This window comes from Balaenoptera acutorostrata, chromosome 1, assembly GCF_949987535.1.
Source record: "Balaenoptera acutorostrata chromosome 1, mBalAcu1.1, whole genome shotgun sequence".
Taxonomy (NCBI): Eukaryota; Metazoa; Chordata; class Mammalia; order Artiodactyla; family Balaenopteridae; genus Balaenoptera; species Balaenoptera acutorostrata.
In genome coordinates, this window is record NC_080064.1 from 38,193,643 (window position 1) to 38,212,579 (window position 18,937).

The 18,937-nt window shown below is 36.7% G+C and overlaps 1 protein-coding gene across 2 annotated transcripts in view; it reads right to left on the reverse strand.

The window, feature by feature from the left end:
• Nucleotides 1–18,937, reverse strand: part of IPP (intracisternal A particle-promoted polypeptide) — a 37,559-nt gene that overhangs the window by 13,444 nt on the left and 5,178 nt on the right. For both annotated transcript variants that reach the window (XM_007164539.2, XM_007164540.3), the window contains exons 3-7: nucleotides 12,991–13,422; nucleotides 7,074–7,229; nucleotides 5,348–5,515; nucleotides 2,032–2,169; nucleotides 740–862 (exon numbers count right to left, since the gene is read on the reverse strand). In XM_007164539.2, coding sequence (XP_007164601.1) covers nucleotides 740–862; nucleotides 2,032–2,169; nucleotides 5,348–5,515; nucleotides 7,074–7,229; nucleotides 12,991–13,422 — 1,017 coding nt within the window. The remainder of the gene's footprint in view (nucleotides 1–739; nucleotides 863–2,031; nucleotides 2,170–5,347; nucleotides 5,516–7,073; nucleotides 7,230–12,990; nucleotides 13,423–18,937) is intronic.

Here is an 18,937-nt window from a genome sequence, read left to right on the forward strand (position 1 = left end):
ATATTAAACAATAGAACATAGTCTGCACCATGTAATTTGAGCATTTAGCTGCTAGCAGAAATCTGAGAAGGTACTCAGAAGGCAGAAAGAATTTCAGCTGGGAACAGAGCAGGCTGAATTGTCACATAACAATGGGCAGACTGCTTCCTACTCTACAGGTACATGTAAATCTGTTCTCCAATTCTGGACAGAGAATCAGGTTCTATTTGAGAGTGCTTATTAATTACCTCTCAGTGTATAATAGACTATTACAATTAAAATAATATCTGTATACCACTTTAATATGTAGTACAACATTTTTCAAATCTGTGATAGCATTGTGTGTGTACTGAATCACAATGTACTCTATAAAAAAACACTGAAGAAGCCTATGACACTATGAAGATGGTTTTTGATAATCTCTCCCTACTTAGAAATACATACTAAGGCCTACAAGGGAGAGAAAATAACAATAATGGATGACAGTTCAAATGCTTATTTTGCTAGTTAGGTATTTTTGCCCATCTGGAATTCTTAATTCTAGCTTTGTTTATTTTGGGAAAAAAATGATTATTTTGGCAATACAGAAATAAAGATATAAGAGGTTTAAAAATATAAGAGATTAGAAGCAGAATTTCCACAGTGTCAATTACTCAAAACTAACAGACATAAAATATACTTTTGTGAAAATAAAGCCTCAAGCTCAAACAGTTTTTAAAAAATATATATTTTCAGGAAAAATATTTTATAAAGCAATTACCTTGCATTTCACAACACCCAAAGTAGTAGCGTGACATAGCCATGTTGCCAACTACTTCCCATTTATTTTCATCGGGATCAAATCGTTCAATGGTGTTCCCTATCTCAGCTCCAACCCAACCACCTGAAACCAAACAGAAAAATATTATTTTTGGAATAAAGGAATTTTATTTATGAAAAACACCTTAGAGGGACCTCCCTGGTGGTCCAGTGGTTAAGTATCCGCCTTCTAATGCAGGGGATGCTGGTTCAATCCTGGTCGGGGAACTAAGATCCCACATGCCGCGGGGCAACTAAGCCCGTGTGCTCTAGAGCCCGCGCGCTATAGGTAGAGAGAAGACGGCCGGACTAACGGAAGAGCCCGCGCACCGCAACGAAAAGATGCCACATGCCGCAGCGAAGGTCCCGCGTGCCGCAACTAAGACCCGATGTAGCCAAATAAATAAATACTTAAAAAGAAAAACACCTTAGAAAACATCTAATCTGACAACTTTATATTATGGATGATTATCATATGGACCAGAGAGGTTATCTGTCCAAGATCACATGAAAAGTTAGACTTTGATTGCAAGTAGAACTTGGGTCTTTTAACTCCCTGCCTAGGTTTCACAAGAGATTTTTTTTTTTTTTTAATTTTTGGCTGCGTTGGGTCTTTGTTGCTGTGCGCGGGCTTTCTCTAGTTGCAGTGAGCAGGGGCTACTCTTCATTGCGGTACACGGGTTTCTCATTGCAGTGGCTTCTCTTGTGGAGCATGGCCTCTAGGTGCACAGGCTTCAGTAGTTGTGGCACGTGGGCTCAGTAGTTGTGGCGCACAGGCTTAGTTGCTCTGCGGCATGTGGGATCTTCCCGGACCAGGGCTCGAACCTGTGTCCCCTGCATTGGCAGGAGGGTTCTTAACCACTGCGCCACCAGGGAAGCCCTCACAAGAGATTTTTAAAAAATAAAGCAAAACAAAACCAAAAACTTCAATCTATTGCATAGGAAATATGGTACTTTGCAAAACAACTTTTTGAAACAATGTCTGTGTATTCAGAATGGTTATCCTAACCATGAAACTTAACTAGTCAGCTAAAATGCTCCCCTAGACATCTCATCTATATTTTATGTCCATCTCCTTCTAAGAATTCCATACTTGACAATATCTCCCAAGTAATATAATTTTGAGAATAAGAACTTTTAAAGCTAAAAAGACACAAGTTTCTTATGGGAGGGAAGGAAAATTTCTAAAGTAAGCAGAATTTAACTAAGAATTTAAATAATATTAGATATCCTTAAATTGGAGAGTATAATTACCCAAAGCATAGATAGCCCCATAACACACACACACTCCCAAGCCACAGCGGGGGTGATTCATTGAAGCTACAGTTGTCCACTGTTTAGTAACTGGATCGTAGCATTCAGTACAGTCAAAAATCATTGAATCCTTTTCACCTGAGTTAAATAAAAGAGACACATATGAGAAGATTTAGTAATATTAATAGCCTAGAACCACAATACAATATTCAGCAGCGTTCTGTGTTGTCAGAAATTCAATTATTATGTCTAATTTTATACTATTCTTTAAAATTTATTTGCCCACCAAGTGTTATTTTGAATCCATAGCACTGTCATTTATTAAAGCCCACTTAATGAAGCAAAGTGGGCTATTATCTGTTTCTAATTCTACCACCCAAACAATCCAATTTTTGAGGATACAATTTGCATTTTAACACTTCTATATTTTCATAGTTTAGATAGTTGGCTCTGCTACAATTTGAGGTTTTTTAAATTAATTAATTAATTAATTATTTTTTGAATTTGAGTTTTAATGCAATGCTTATCTAGCAACAAATAGAAAATAAAAAAAACATTTAAAATATCACTTAAAATAGAATTTTAAAACATACTATACCTAGGAGTAAATCTAATCAAAGATTTATAAGAACTTTATGGATATAATTTATAAATTTTATTTGATAAAGTTTTAAATTAAGGAATATCTAAATAAATGAAGAGATGTATCATGTTGATGAGTTACAAGTGTTAGTGTAAAGATGATTATTCCCAAAACGATTTATAGATTTAACGAAATCCCAGTTTTTAAAAAATCCTTTCTTTCTTTTTTATTGTATTTAAATACACATAACATAAACTGTACCATGTAAACCATTTTTAAGAATACAGTTCAGTGATGTTAAACACATTCATATTGTTGTACAGCCATCACAACCATCCATTCCCATAATCCTTTTCATCTTGTAAAACTGAAACTCTATACTCATTAAACAATAATTCCCCATTCTCTCCTTCGCCAGCCCCTGGCAACGACCATTATACTTTCTGTCTTTTTGGTTTTGACTACTCCAAGTATCTCATATAAGTGGAATCATACATTATTATTTTTAAAAACAGATTTGATGAACTAATTCTAACTTTTATATGGAAGTATGAAAGACCTAGAATAGCCAAGCACTCCCAAAAAGAATAATAAGGAAAGAGAAAATGCCCTATTAAATAAGCCTATCAGACTTAAAATAGAGCTTTAATAATTAAGATAGGAATAGACAGAGAGACCAGTGGGAAAGAAAGGAAATTCTAGAAACAGATCCACACATATATGATTACTTGGTATATGACATAGTTTGCATGACAGAGTAGTGGGGAAACAAAAACGCTGGGAATTGGTTATATATATAGGGGGGAAAAAATGAAACTGGTTCCTTACTAATACTATCTTTAAAAATCAGTTACAGGTGAATTATAGACATAAATGTAAATGGCAAAACTATAAAATTTTAGAAAACAATAAAGGTATATATCCTCATGACTTTCGAGTAGACAAAGGATTTCTTTAAAAAGATATAAGAAATACTAACCATAAAGGGAAAAAAATTATAGAGTTGGCTACATTAAAATTAAAAACATTTATTTATCAAAAGATACCACAAAAAGAGTAGAAGATGAAGCAGAGGAGTAGGAAAATATATTTGCAGCACATATAATCTTATGAGGGCCTAGAATCCTGAATGTATACAAAACTCTTACTGTGCAGAAAAGAGTCACCATCAGGCCTAAAACTGCCTATTGTTAGAAAGGCTTGCTCGCAAGGTTGACCCTTGCCTGGAGTCTGGGAACATGGCTAGTAAACAGTTCCCTACACTCACATAAAAATTTCCCTAAATGATAACAGTGGCTTTTTGCAGTGGTGAAAATGTTCTGGAATTAGTGGTGATGGTTGCACAATTTTGTGAATATACTAAAAACCACTGAACTGTACACTTCAATGGTGAATTTTATGATATGTGAATTATATCTTAATTTTTAAATATAATACTTAGAATATTAACCCAGATATGAATGTATCTAAAAGGAAATAAACTATTGACTGTGATTATCTCTGGGTGGTATGATTATAGTATGGGTGATTTTTATTTTCTTTTTCATATGCTTCAGGTTTACCAAATTTTCTACAGCAAATCTGAATTACTTTGATAACAAACATTTATTTAAAAATTATATATTAAGTAATATGTTAAGATAGTAATGTTTATAGTATTAATAATGGCTAGTAAAGTCATAGCAGTTTTGACGGGCTCCCATTTGTACTTCTGTGGTATCAGGAAAGGGGATAAGTATATATGGAAGTGTCGCAAAGGACACTGTGACCCTAGGTTAAACAGGAGAGAGTTCACGCAATGCAACTGCCGAAACGTACATAAAAAGAACTATTAGATTTCTAGCCAAAGATTATATAGAGTTACAGTCTTTATACTGACAGATGGTTATTGCTCAAAACTCTAATTTCTTTGTTAGGATTTTCAGATGCACCATGACATTTATTGATTTAATAAACAGTTTTTGAGTGATGATTATGTTCCCTCCAAAAGATAAAAATCATATATTCCCTATATCTCTCTCATTTTAAACTGACGGTATCATAGTTGGAAAGTAATAATATGATTTTTGATGTACAGCTTTCAGTATTTTAGAATGACCCATAGAAATAAAGCAAAAAAATTGGCTGTAAAGGTTAGAGATGATCTACCTAGGCTGGTTGCTATAAAGACAAATTATTCAGAAGTAAATATTGATATCAAAAGTGTTAGTATTTATTTCTCTTTAGATCCCTCTCTGATAATTATTTCTCTCCCACATTCAAATCCCCTTTTAATTTTATTCGTTAATCATTTTAGAATTTATAATAATAGTTTCAGAAAACACAGTGATTTTAATCAAGAAATATATCCCAATGTCTAGCTGACATGGTTTCTATACATCCCACTGCCCAGATACTTGGTTAATTTAAAATGATTCAATGCAGCTCTCAGAATTAAAAAAATTTTATCACAAATGTTGATCTAAATTTTGGCGTCACATTTTCATAAACAACTTTTCATTAAAACCAAACCTAAGTATTTGCCTTGTAATAAATTACCGTGTCCCTCTGGTATGAAATATTCAATATCTTGTGTTTCCTTTTTCTTTCATTCATTTATTCAATAAATATTTATTAAGCACAACTGTATCTACATATACCCCATAGTATCTAGCAATATATATAAGGCATATAAGAATGCAGTCAACTTAGAGCTAGAGACTAATAAGGGAAATAAGACATTTTCATCATTACCTCCAATTGCGTAGACCATCCCTCCCAGAACTGCTACTCCCAGTCCACATCGAGCCTGATGAAGTGAAGACACAGTGGTCCAGTACTGGCTAAAGGTGTCAAAACGTTCTACACAACTGAGGGCTCTACTATCACTCCAACGACCCCCCTGCAACCGAGTATATCCACCTGAATAAAGGAAGGAAAGGAGGTACACAGCAAATCCCTTACTGCTAAATATGGAAATGGTAGTAACAAGAAAAATCTAGCCCTCTATATCTAGACATTCAATATAACTACTGCACAGTAAGGAATAAGTGCTTTAGAGTCTGCCATATATACATCTATTATTCTTAAATGTGCCAGGTCCTGAAAGATTATGGTTTAAATGCAATGAGGTCTACCACAATGTTCTACCACCTGGTCTTGGTTATAATCAAATGTTAGATAAAACATAAATCTAGGAACTGTTTATCTGTCTAGTTAGGAAGTTTCATTGTGACTTCTATTAATGTCTTTTTCAGTTAAATATAGTGAGTTGGGGCTTCCCTGGTGGTGCAGTGGTTCAGAATCCGCCTGCCAATGCAGGGGACACAGGTTCGAGCCCTGTCCCGGGAAGATCCCACGTGCCGCAGAGCAACTAAGCCCGTGCACCACAACTAATGAGCCTGAGCTCTAGAGCCTGCAAGCCACAACTACTGAGCCCACGTGCCACAACTACTGAAGCCCACGCGCCTAGAGCCCGGGGTCTGCAATAGGAGAAGCCATGACAATGAGAAGCCCATGCACTGCAATGAAGAGTAGCCCTCGCTCACCGCAACTAGAGAAAGCCCACGCACAGCAACGAAGACCCAACACAGCCAAAAAGTAAATTAATTAATTAATAATAAAAAAAATAGTGAGTTGAAATCCTTGTTTGACTGCACATCCCATCATTAAAAAAGTTTAGCAAGCACTCAAAAATTACACATTTATATATTATAGTATATATAAAATTATACAATGACATACATACTAAAAATTATACTATACATAAAGTTTTTATATATAATAAATTATATTATGTATAAAAATCTGGACAATCTGTTGACATATATATCAAATATTGATAAGGTTTAATGCTTTTTTTAAAAAAAAAAATGGAGGGAATTCTCTGGCGGCCAGTGGTTCCGACTTGGCACTTTCACTGCTGTGGCCTGGGTTCAATCCCTGGTCAGGGAACTAAGATCCCGCAAGCTGCGCGGGGTGGCCAAAAAACTACACAACACTACACTACACTACACTACAATAAAATAAAATAAAAATGGAAAGGTTCATACGATATTCCTATGGGTTATCCTGCATATCCACACTTTGGAGACCACTAGTTCCTATCATCCCTAATGACCATCTAAGACGCTGTGAATAGTTAAAATGTGTGAGATTTATTTTCCTATTTCTCACTAGAATTCAAACATTTAATTTTTAAAGCAGTATATCTTAGGCAGTTATTTGATAATAATTGGGTATATAAGAACCCAAAGATTTAAATCACAGAATAACAGATGTCAAATAAATAGCTATTTATTCTTAGATGTGTCCACTGTACTATATAAATACAATTTCTAAATCTGTAGCCTGTATGTGAAATTAAATATGCCTATCTGACATACCTGCACATTCTGACATGTATGATAACAACAAAAATTTAAAAGGTTTTTATCCTGAAAATAAAGATAATTTCTATTACTTTTTAAAAGGTTCTCACCTACTGCATACAGGTACTTTCTTGCTTTCTTCCGAGGTCGAACCTTAGATGTCTGCAGAAAACTAGAAAATTTGTTCTCTTTTGGAGATTTGCACACCTCACAGTACTCTTTCAAAAGTGTTTGCAATGCAACACGAAGATTAAAATCGGATATTCCTAAAGCAATGTTGAAAAAGATAATGTTTTAATCAATTTTTAAATAATATTGAAAAGACATGTTTCCATGAAAATAAAATACATTTAACAATCAAAAAATGAAAACTCATCATCAAACAATGGAGTATGTTTCCAACAATACCAAGTATTATTTTTCTCACTGCTACTAAAGAATATATACTTTCCTTAAATCAAAGATTGTTTTAAAAAACATGCTTCATTAGATCCAATTTGAAAACACATGTATGAGGATCTCTAAACAAAGATGCCAGGTAAAACAGGGGCATAATTATCTAACAAAATGAAAAAATAAAATTGCCCAAAATTCTATACTTACAACCTGCTAACAAAAGTATATAAAATTATGTCATATACTTTGAAAATGATAGTCAAAGCAAGAAACAGAAGATTCTGGTCGGATGAGGTCCATTTCCTAAAAAGACTTTGAGCATGATTGGGTAGGTTATTCTGCTCAAGGGTGCTTAGCTGAAAAGATGAATTGGGAACGAAAGCCAACCTGTGTCCCACTTGGCAAGCTATAAGAACTGGCCTCCGTGAAAGGGCACTATCTTCTAATTTGCACAAAAGCACCAAATATGCTAGTAAGGGACTGTCTCTAAGCCTTGTCTCTATGTCCAAAAAGCAATATTGAGGAGAAAAGTTCAACTAACAAAATCTTGAGAAGTCTCATTAGTAACTTAAGAATTTGGAGAGGGCTTCCCTGGTGGCGCAGTGGTTGAGAGTCTGCCTGCCAATGCAGGGCACACGGGTTCGAGCCCTGGTCTGGGAAGATCCCACATGCCGCGGAGCAACTAAGCCCGTGCGCCACAACTACTGAGCCTGCGCGTCTGGAGCCTGTGCTCGGCAACGAGAGGCCGCGATAGTGAGAGGCCCGCGCACCGCGATGAAGAGTGGCCCCCGCTTGCCACAACTAGAGAAAGCCCTCGCACAGAAACGAAGACCCAACACAGCCATACATACATACATACATACATAAAAAGAATGTAAGCAGACAAGAATAGCATTAAAAAAATAAAAATTAAAAATTAAAAAAAAAAAAAAAAAGAATTTGGAGAAAGGGCAAATAGCAGATAAAAAGCAGAACTGAGAAGTCAAAGAAAAAAACCATTAAAAGAAAAATCCTTTACAGGCCCATCAGTAAAGATAGAGAGGATCACCAGGATTTGCCATCTAACAGAGCTCAGTGGTAGCCAAAATTCACAGTAGTGAGATACATCCTTGGCTGGGTTAAGTAGGTCTTGATAACAGATCAATACAGTAGTAGGATCTTACAAGAGAGACCTCAGAGCCCAGGCCCCCAAGCAAGGACCTCAGCCTTAGCAGATCTCTATTCTTTCACTATCCTATGCCTCAGGCTAGAAAGATGTGGTGAGAACACAACACAGAGCCCTCAAATTTTAGATGGGAGAAACAAAGTAGTTACACTAAGGTAGAAAGAGTGTCAAAGAGAATTATCAGAGCAAGCAGGTTTGAACAGAGTTGCCCAAGTTAAGAATGAGCAATATATCATGAAAAGGCAATACAGCTATGTAAATATACCTCAGGAAAAAGAAGAGAAAGAGACTGAAGAATTCAGTCTGGAAGAAAACATTAGCCACAAACAGAAACAGACTCCCCATACACAGGATAGAATTATTTAAGAATACAGATCCTATATAAAAAAAAGAACTCAAAGGCAAAATGAGATGCATTGTGGGCTTCCCTGGTGGCGCAGTGGTTAAGAATCGCCTGCCAGTGCAGGGGACACGGGTTCGAGGCCTGGTCCGGGAAGATCCCACATGCCGCAGAGCAACTAAGCCCATGCACCACAACTACTAAGCCTGCACTCTAGAGCCTGTGAGCCACAACTACTGAGCCCACGTGCCACAACTACTGAAGCCCGCGTGCCTAGAGCCCGTGCTCCACAACAAGAGAAGCCACCGCAAAGAGAAGCTCATGCACCGCAACAAAGAGTAGCCCCCACTCGCCGCAACTAGAGAAAGCCCATGTGCAGCAACAAAGACCCAATGCAGCCAAAAATTTAAAGATAATAATAAAATAAAATGAGACGCATTGTTGAGGAAACAAAGTGAGAACTGAAATGACAGTAGTGCAGACTTAATAAATTGGAAACAAGAAACTCATCAGAAAAAAATCAAATTAGCGATTTGGAGTAAAGACTTGAGAAAACTGTGAATATAGAGCAAAAGACAAAATATTTTAACATTAGAAGATAAATATGAAAGACAAAAAAGTTCCAGTGAAAGGACGAAGACTACCAAATGAAACATTAAAAGTGTTCAGGAATTTCATACAGGAAAAATTTCCCAAAATGAAATTAAAATTGAACCTTTAAAAGGAAAGGGCGGGACGTCCCTGCCGGTCCAGTGGTTGGGACTCCTCGTGTGGGGGCGTGGCTTTGATCCCTGGTTGGGGAACTAGGATCCCGCAAGCCGAAAGGCTCAGCCAAAAAAAAAAAAGGAAAGGGTATATGATATAGTCTAAGGAAAAATGGCAAACTTTAACACAAATCAAGAATAATGGAAGATAATTCTTTAGGCATCCAAGCAGAAAGAGAAAGTCATAAAAAAAAAAAAAAAAGAAAACCATGCCTTACAAACTTGGGGTGGGTTGGGGGAATCATCATAAATTAAGAATATTATGCCCACCCAAATTTCTGTTAAATTAAAAAGCAACAGGCAGAACTTCTCAGATGTGAGGGAAAAAAATCAGGAAATAACAGTTATCATGAGCCTTCCTTGAAAAAAATACTTAGTGATGAAATCCAACCAACCAAATGATGAATCAAAAAAGAAAGCTCAGGGAATTCCTTGGCGGTCCAGTGGTTAGGACTCGGTGCTTTCACTGCTGTGGCCTAGGTTCAATCCTTGGTCAAGGAACTAAGATCCCACAAGCCCTGCTGCGCCGCCAAAAAAAAAAAAAGGTCAGGACTAAAAAGACTATCGTTAAAAAACTGGTAGAGAGCATTAAATACAAAACAAAAGCACAGAGCTAGGGGAATCATGATTGAAAAAAATCTATGTAAAGGCTGTGTAAAACTTGAGGGGGGTAGGGAGAAAAATAACAATGCTAATTACCTCATTTTTCTTAGCAGAGAATCTAAACTTTAAAATTGAAACACAAAATGAAACTATGGTTTCACCTTTTAATGATTTTCATCTTTTGTTTTTAACTCTACAAAAACTTTTTAGAATGATTATTTCTTGGGATAAAAAAACATTTATCTGAAATTAGTTATTACTTTAGTTTCTTCTTTGTTAATTTTAGTGAGATTTAAATACAGTTTTGTAGTATAAATAGTATGATAGAATGATTCTTATTCTTATAAATTTTTTTTTCTATCTATCCATGCAACCATACACCACCTATCATCCATTCTCCTATACAGAGACATCTAGAATGATGTTTAATGAATGTTAATTATAACTGGCTATTTCTGGGTGATGGACTTTGGGTGATTTGTTGGGTTTTTTTATACTTTATTACCTAAACTTTTCATAAGAGTATGTACCATTTTTAAAAAGTAAAATCATTCTCTAAAATGCAAGAAAAATATATGTTATACTAATAATATTAAATTGCCTGAATTATTCCTGTGGTAAATACAAAAAATATACACCAGGGGGAAAATCTACACATTTCACATAACATAATTTAACCATTTCAATTAAGTCTCTTGCTCCTTCACTGAATTTTGTGGTAGACTCTCATTATTTTTCTGTATGAATTGTCCATCTTTTCTCCAATATGATCAAAGAGATAAAGTTTCAAAAATAGTGAAAAATATTAAGGTTACCTTTAAAAAAAATCCTCCATTTATTTCTCCCTTGCCTCCCTGCAGTTTTACTCCAGTGAAATATCTTTAGGTGATAACTGTTGGGTAGTGCAAGACTTAAACACTGTATTACAACACTAAAAAGCTGCAGGAAAACATGTCCCAATTCTAGGGAACTTTCCTTTGCTCCTAGCAGAGGAACTTTCCTTTAGCACTCTGTATCTGCGGCACTTGGGAAAAGCCAACTCAACCATGAAAGCCTTTGTCCCACTCCTAAATTCTCACATGATACATGCAAAAATGTGTCTGGATAATTTCTCTCTTCTTGTTTTACCATTTAAATACAGTCAGTCTTCATTTTTTGTGGATTCCTTACTTGTGACTACATCTACTCACTAAAATGGATTTGTAACCCAAATCAACATTCACAGCACTTTCCTGGTAGTTCACAGACATGCCACAGAGCGGCAAAAAATTTGAATCACCTAACATGCATGTTCCCAGGTGAGACTGAAAGAGGTGACATCCTGCCTTCTTGCTTCAGCTCTCACTATAAACAAGTGTCCTCTTCACACTCTATTTAGTGTCATGGTTTTCACATTTTTGTGTTTATTGCTGTTTTTTTCACGGTTTAAAATAGACCCCAAGCATACTGCTAAAGTGCTGTCTAGTGTTTGTAAGTGCAAGAAGGCTGTGATGTGCCTTACAGAGAAAATACATGTGTTAGGCTTCATTCAGGCTTGAGTTATAGTGCTGTTGGCCATGAGTTTAATGAATCAACAACATATAATATTAAATGAGGTAGTTCTGACAGACACACACATAAAACAAAGTTATGTATTGATCAGCTGACAAAAATGTTGTAACCAGAGGCTTGTAAGAACTTACCCTGTATTTCCCTAGGAACAATGGCTCAGTATTTGTCAATTCAGTGTTCTTGGCAAATTTATAGAAGATAACTACCATGAATAATGAGAACTGACTATATATGAATAATGAGAATTAACTGCATATACATTAATACAAGATATCACTCAGAAAAACCTACAAAATTCTGTTAACACTGTTAAGAATGGGAAAAAAACTAAAAATCCACATTAAATATAATTCCTTCACAGAATTACAACTTTAATGCTAATATTATATTTAATTCATAATAAAATATTTGTAATTCAGTCACATCCTAAATCTTCAGTGCATGACAAGAGTAAAACCTTCAAATCTTGAAACCAGGTCCAAAGTAGTTTTTAAAAATAAATTTAGTTATCATTTTTCCAATATAAAGATAAAATTTATTTTATACTATGGTGAAAAGTATTTTCAAAGTGTAGAACCTAAATATATTCAAAGGCTACATAGAAGCTATATTATATCAATATACAATTCATTTTATAATGATAGGAGTTACAAGATTTATTGAGTTTTGGTTTTGTGTTTAGCATATATGTTTTCCTCAAATGCTGGGTTTTGGTGAAGTTTTCAGTGGCAAGAAGAAATCTTACACTAAAATAATTAGTACTGCCTAAAATAGCACCAGTATTTTAACTCTGTCAGTAATTTTATCTCCCGTGGTACTTAATCTCAAGAAAGTATTTAAAGATTTGATTAAAATACTGGGTAGAAATACTGAAATACTGGGACTTCCCTGAAGGTGCATTGGTTAAGATTCCACGCTCAATGCAGGGAGCGCAGGTTTGATCCCTGGTCGGGGAACTAAGATCCCACATGACGCATGGCGTGGCCAAAAGCTTAAAAAAAAAAAAAAAAGAAAGAAAGAAAGAAAAAAAAGAAATACTGAAATACTACTATCTACCCACAAAACACAGAAGTTGTATCTTGCATATAATAATCATTCAATAAACGTCTGCTTATTGAACTGAAAAACGAAAACACTATCACATTTCAAATAGAGGAAAGGTCACTGGATAATTAACTGACTAACTTAACATGGAACAAAAAAATTACCTTCTATATACTTTAAAAGCCTCTGAGGAGGTAATAAAGGGAATCGAATTGGGTCTAGCACTTCCACCACATGTTTTCTTCTCTTTCCGAGATCTTTCAGAATCCACTGCATTGCAGCTAAGAAGACCTGGTATTCATCCTCAATGCTAAGCTCTTCACTTCGCAAAATTTTGATCAGCTGATCTTTTGTAAGTGCCAGGAACTCTTCCCCACTATGAACCTCCAAGAAATGGACATGAATGTAGTTTTCTGTAAATTCCAAAAGATCATGGCAGGCAATCTGCTCAGAGAACTGAAAGATCCCAATGCAGTTCAGTGGATCAATTTGTCCTTTCAGAAATTCACAGCAAAGATTAACAACTTCAGTCAACTGTAGCATGTCTGCTGCAACAATCAGCTCTTGGACATTATTCACTCCTATGTTCACTATACCTAGGGAAGTAAGGAGACAAAATAACCAATAAAATAAAATAAACATTTGACTTATATTCAAAGACCATTATATTCAATACTTGATTCCACTGATAGCTTAGGCTTTGCCGAGTAGATACTAAGTATAAAGGCAACAAAGAACTTGTAGAAAGGTGCAGAACTTAAATGATAATGGTACCCCACATTCATGTAACACTTAACAATGAACCAGGCACAGCATTAATTGCTTTATACATTCATTTAACCCTCGCTACAACCCCATATAATAGGGTTTTTTCCCCTTATTATTATTTTTTAATTAATTAATTAATTAATTTATTTATTTATTTTTGGCTGCATTGGGTCTTCGTTGCTGCACGTGGGCTTTCTAGTTGTACTGAGCAGGGGCTACTCTCTGTTGCAGTGTGCGGGCTTCTCATTGTGGTGGCTTCTCTTGCTGTGGAGCATGGGATCTAGGCGTGCAAGCTTCAGTAGTTGCAGCATGCAGGCTCAGTAGTTGCGGCTCGCAGGCTCTAGAGCATAGGCTCAGTAGTTGTGGTGCACCGGCTTAGTTGCTCTGCGGCATGTGGGATCTCCCTGGACCAGGGCTCGAACCTGTGTCCCCTGCACTGGCAGGCGGATTCTTAATCACTATGCCACCAGGGAAGTCCCCACTTTCATATATGTTTATAATGACTTTGCGAAGACATCAAATACTCAATTATATTTAGAAGGGAAAAAAAACACTGTAAGTCTACCTAATAAGGATAAACTCTCCATTCAATCTTATACTTTCCCTTTACCCCTTTAAAACATTCAACTAAACTATGTGTCTAAAGTTTGTATTCCCAAATAGATTTATAAACTCTGTTGGGGCAAGGCTTGTCCTTTCTGTATTCCCAATGCCTAGCACACACTAGGTGCTCAAAAAATTTATTATATATGAATGAATGGCCAAAGACATTATGGTGAGAGGAAGACTATGGCTTGATGAATGCAAACAGGGGTTTTCTGAAAAGTATAGGAAATGGAATCCACCATGGGAATAAATGGTAGTGGCTGCAGAGAAAACTGAGATAAGACTTAATTGAATGAAATGAGAATTCACTACAAATTTGGAGAAGATAAGATCATGGGTTGTGATAGAAGGTAACTGAATGACTGCTACTGGATGAAACCAAGAGTTACTTGAAAGTACTAAAAAGAATGCCCTACAGCTTAATAAGGCTTTACAGATTATTAAAAGCACTTTTACAGCAACAAAAAAACTAACAACCCAATTGAAAAATTAGCAGAAGACCTAAATAGACATTTCTCCAAAGAAGACATACAGATAGCCATCAGGCACATGAAAAGATGCTCAACATTGCTAATTATTAGAGAAATTCAAATCAAAACTACAATGAGATACCACCTCACATCAGTCTCAATGGCCATCATAAAAAACTCTACAAATAACAAAGGTTGGAGAGGGTGTGGAGGAAAAGGAACTCTCCTACGCTGTTGGTGGGAATATAAGTTGGTGCAGCCACTATGGAAAACAGTATGCAGGTTCCTCAAAAAACTAAAAATAGAGTTGCCATATGATCCAGCAATTCCACTCCTGGGCATATATCGGGACAAACCTATAATTCAAAAAGATACAAGTACCCCTTTGTTCATGGCAGCACTATTCACAATAGCCAAGACCTGGAAACAACCTAAATGTCCACTGACAGATGAATGGATATATATACAATGGAATACTACTCATCATAAAAAAAAAAATGAAACAGGGACTTCCCTGGCAGTCCAGTGGTTAAGACTCTGTGCTTCCACTGCAAGGAGCACGGGTTCGATCCCTCGTCGTGGAACTAATATCCCTCATGCCTCGAGGCCAAAAATAAATAGATAAATAAATAAAAATAAAAAAGAATTAAAAAATTTCATTTGCAGCAACATGGATGGACCTACAGATTATCATACTCAGTCAGAAAGAGAAAGACATACCATATTATATCACTTATGCATAAAATCTAAAATATGACACAAATGAACTTACCTACAAAACAGAAACAGACTCACAGACATAGAGAACAGATTTGTGGTTGCCAAGGGGGTGGGGGGTGGGGGAGGGATGGATTGGGAGTTCGGGATTAGCAGATGCAAACTATTATATACAGAATGGAAAAACAAGGTCCTACTGTATAGCACAGGGAACTATCAATATCTGCTGCACGGCAGAAATTAACACAACATTGTAAATCAACTATACTTCAATAAAATTAAAAAATAAAAATAAAAGAGTAAGCTACATGTAAAAGAATGAAATTAGAACATTTCCTAATACCATACACAAAAATAAACTCAAAATGGATTAAAGACTTAAATGTAAGGCCAGACACTATAAAACTCTTAGAGGAAAACATAGGCAGAACACTCTATGACATAAATCACAGCAAGATCCTTTTTGATCCACCTCCTAGAGAAATGGAAATAAAAACAAAAATAAACAAATGGGACCTAATGAATCTTAAAAGCTTTTGCACAGCAAAGGAAACCCGACACAAGACAAAAAGGCAACCCTCAGAATGGGAGAAAATATTTGTAAACGAAGCAATTGACAAAGGATTAATCTCCAAAATATACAAGCAGCTCATAAAGCTCAATATCAAATAAACAAACAACCCAATCCAAAAATGGGTGGAAGACCTAAACAGACATTTCTCCAGAGAAGTTATACAGATTGGCAACAAACACGTGAAAGGATGCTCAACATCACTAATCATTAGAAAAATGCAGGGCTTCCCTGGTGGCGCAGTGGTTGGGAATCTGCCTGCTGATGCGGGGGACACGGGTTCGAGCCCTGGTCTGGGAGGATCCCACATGCCGCGGAGCGGCTGGGCCCGTGAGCCACAGCTGCTGAGCCTGCGCGTCTGGAGCCTGTGCCCCGCAACGGGAGGGGCTGCGATAGTGAGGGGCCCGCGCACCGCGATGAAGAGCGGTCCCCGCACCGCGATGAAGAGTGGCCCCCACTTGCCGCAACTGGAGAAAGCCCTCGCACGAACCGAAGACCCAACACAGCCAAAAATAAATAAATAAATAAATAAAGTAGCTATACAATTAAAAAAAAAAAAAAAAAGAAAAATGCAAATCAAAACCACAATGAGGTATCACCTCACACTGGTCAGAATGGCCATCATCAAAAATCTACAAACAATAAATGCTGGAGAGGGTGTGGCAAAAAGGGAACCCTCTTGCACTGTTGGTGGGAATGTAAATTGATACAGCCACTATGGAGAACAGTATGGAAGTTCCTTATATAACTAAAAACAGAACTACCATATGACCCAGCAATCCCACTACTGGGCATATACCCTGAGGAAACCATAATTCAAAAAGAGATATGTACCACAATGTTCATTGCAGCACTAGTTACAATAGCCAGGACATGGAAGCAACCTAAGTGTCCACTGACAGATGTATGGATAAAGAAGATGTGGCACATATATACAATGGAATATTACTCAGCCATAAAAACAACGAAATTGAGTTATTTGTAGTGAGGTGGATGGACCTAGAGTCTGTCATACAGAGTGAAGTAAGTCAGAAAGAGAAAAACAAATACCATATGCTAATACATATATATGGAATCTTAAAAAAAAAAAAAAAGGTTCTGATGAACCTAGGGGCAGGACAGGAATAAAGATGCAGATGTAGACAATGGACTCTTGAGGACATGGGGAGGGGGAAGGGTAAACTGGGACAAAGTGAGAGAGTAGCATTGACATATATACACTACCAAATGTAAAATAGATAGCTGGTGGGAAGCAGCTGCATCTCACGGGGAGATCAGCTCAGGGCTTTGTGACCACCTAGAGGGGTGGGATAGGGAGGGTGGGAGGGAGATGCAAGACGGAGGGGATATGGGGATGTATGTATACATATAGCTGATTCACTTTGTTATACAGCAGAAACTAACACAACACTGTAAAGCAATTATACTCTAAAAAAGATGTTAAAAATAAATAAATAAAATAAAATTCTAGCTCTACCCCAGCAGTATGACCTTCACCTTATGAAATCTAAATATACTTTCTGAGGGTTTAAAAAAAAAGTATTTTTACATTTATTAAAATTTATCTCATCTAACCTTCACATGAATTAAAAAGTGCTACTATCCCCAGTTTATGAATAAGGAGAATGAGGCTCTCACAAGCTCATTTCTATTTTTTAAGTACTTACTTTACATTACCTATAAAACTCTGTAAAGGCACAGGCCACACCTGTCTTGTTTACTATCATATCCCCAGTGCCTAGCTCAAAAAATATATTCACATATATATTGAAAGAATGAATGAATAATTGACTAAAGTTAAATGAAATGCTTCGTATCACACAGCTAGTTAGTGGCAGAGCTAGATCACAAACCCAGGTCATTTGATTTTAAGTGAAGTGCGTAAAAATCTATGGTGAGAAGAATCTGTTAAGACCTATTAGAATTGTGAACGGTTAATAAAGAATGTCCAGAGGAGGACTTCCCTGGTGGCGCAGTGGTTGGGAATCCGCCTGCCAATGCAGGGGACACAGGTTCGAGCCCTGGTCCGGGAAGATCCCACATGCCACGGAGCAAATAAGCCCATGCGCCACAGCTACTGAGCCTGTGCTCTAGAGCCCACAAACCACAACTACTGAGCCCACGTGCCACAGCTACTGAAGCCCACACGCCTAGAGTCCGTGCTCTGCAACAAGAGAAGCCACTGCAGTGAGAAGCCTGCGCACCGTGGTGAAGAGTGGCCCCCGCTCACCACAAGTAGAGAACAGCCTGTGCCAGCAAAGAAGACCCAACACAGCCAAAATTAATTAATTAATTAAAAAAGAAAAAAAAATGTCCAGAGGAGAGATTAATAGAATAACAGGTTTTGCTGCCCCATCCCAAAAAAGGAAATGCTACTACAATGAAAATCAAAGATCATATTTTTAAAGAACTAATTGTATCAAAGACTACAAAGTTCCCTGTCCAATAAATACCCAATATTCATTTTCATTTAATCCATACTAACAGAACCTTGATTTTGTTGTGAGTGGCAATTGTGCCCTGCTGAAAATTACATTTCTCATCCTCCCTTGCAGATGGGGGTGAATTTTTGACTGAGTTAGGCCAACTTGATACAGGCAGCAGTTATTGGGGAGGGTTACCAGAAAAGCTTAAAAAGGGATAGACTCAGCCGGCAGGTCCTTTTACCTTTTCCTCTTCTGCCTTCCACTGGTTAAAGTTCACTGATCATGAGATTAGAAGCTACAAGCTATAGATGGTGGAGCAAAATACTGGAAGAATAATGGGCTACTAATAACATCAAGAAGCCACCATACCAGCCTTGGGATGGCTTCTATGGATCCATTTTTGTTGGAAAAATAAACTCCTATCTTGTTATTTTATATCTTTTACTAGTGGCCAAATGTTGTTCTTTACTGTTAACCAATTTTACCTTAAATGTCAATATTCTACAATGTTATTATCCCCCAGATATGCTCAGTAGCTTTTACTTCTCTAGGT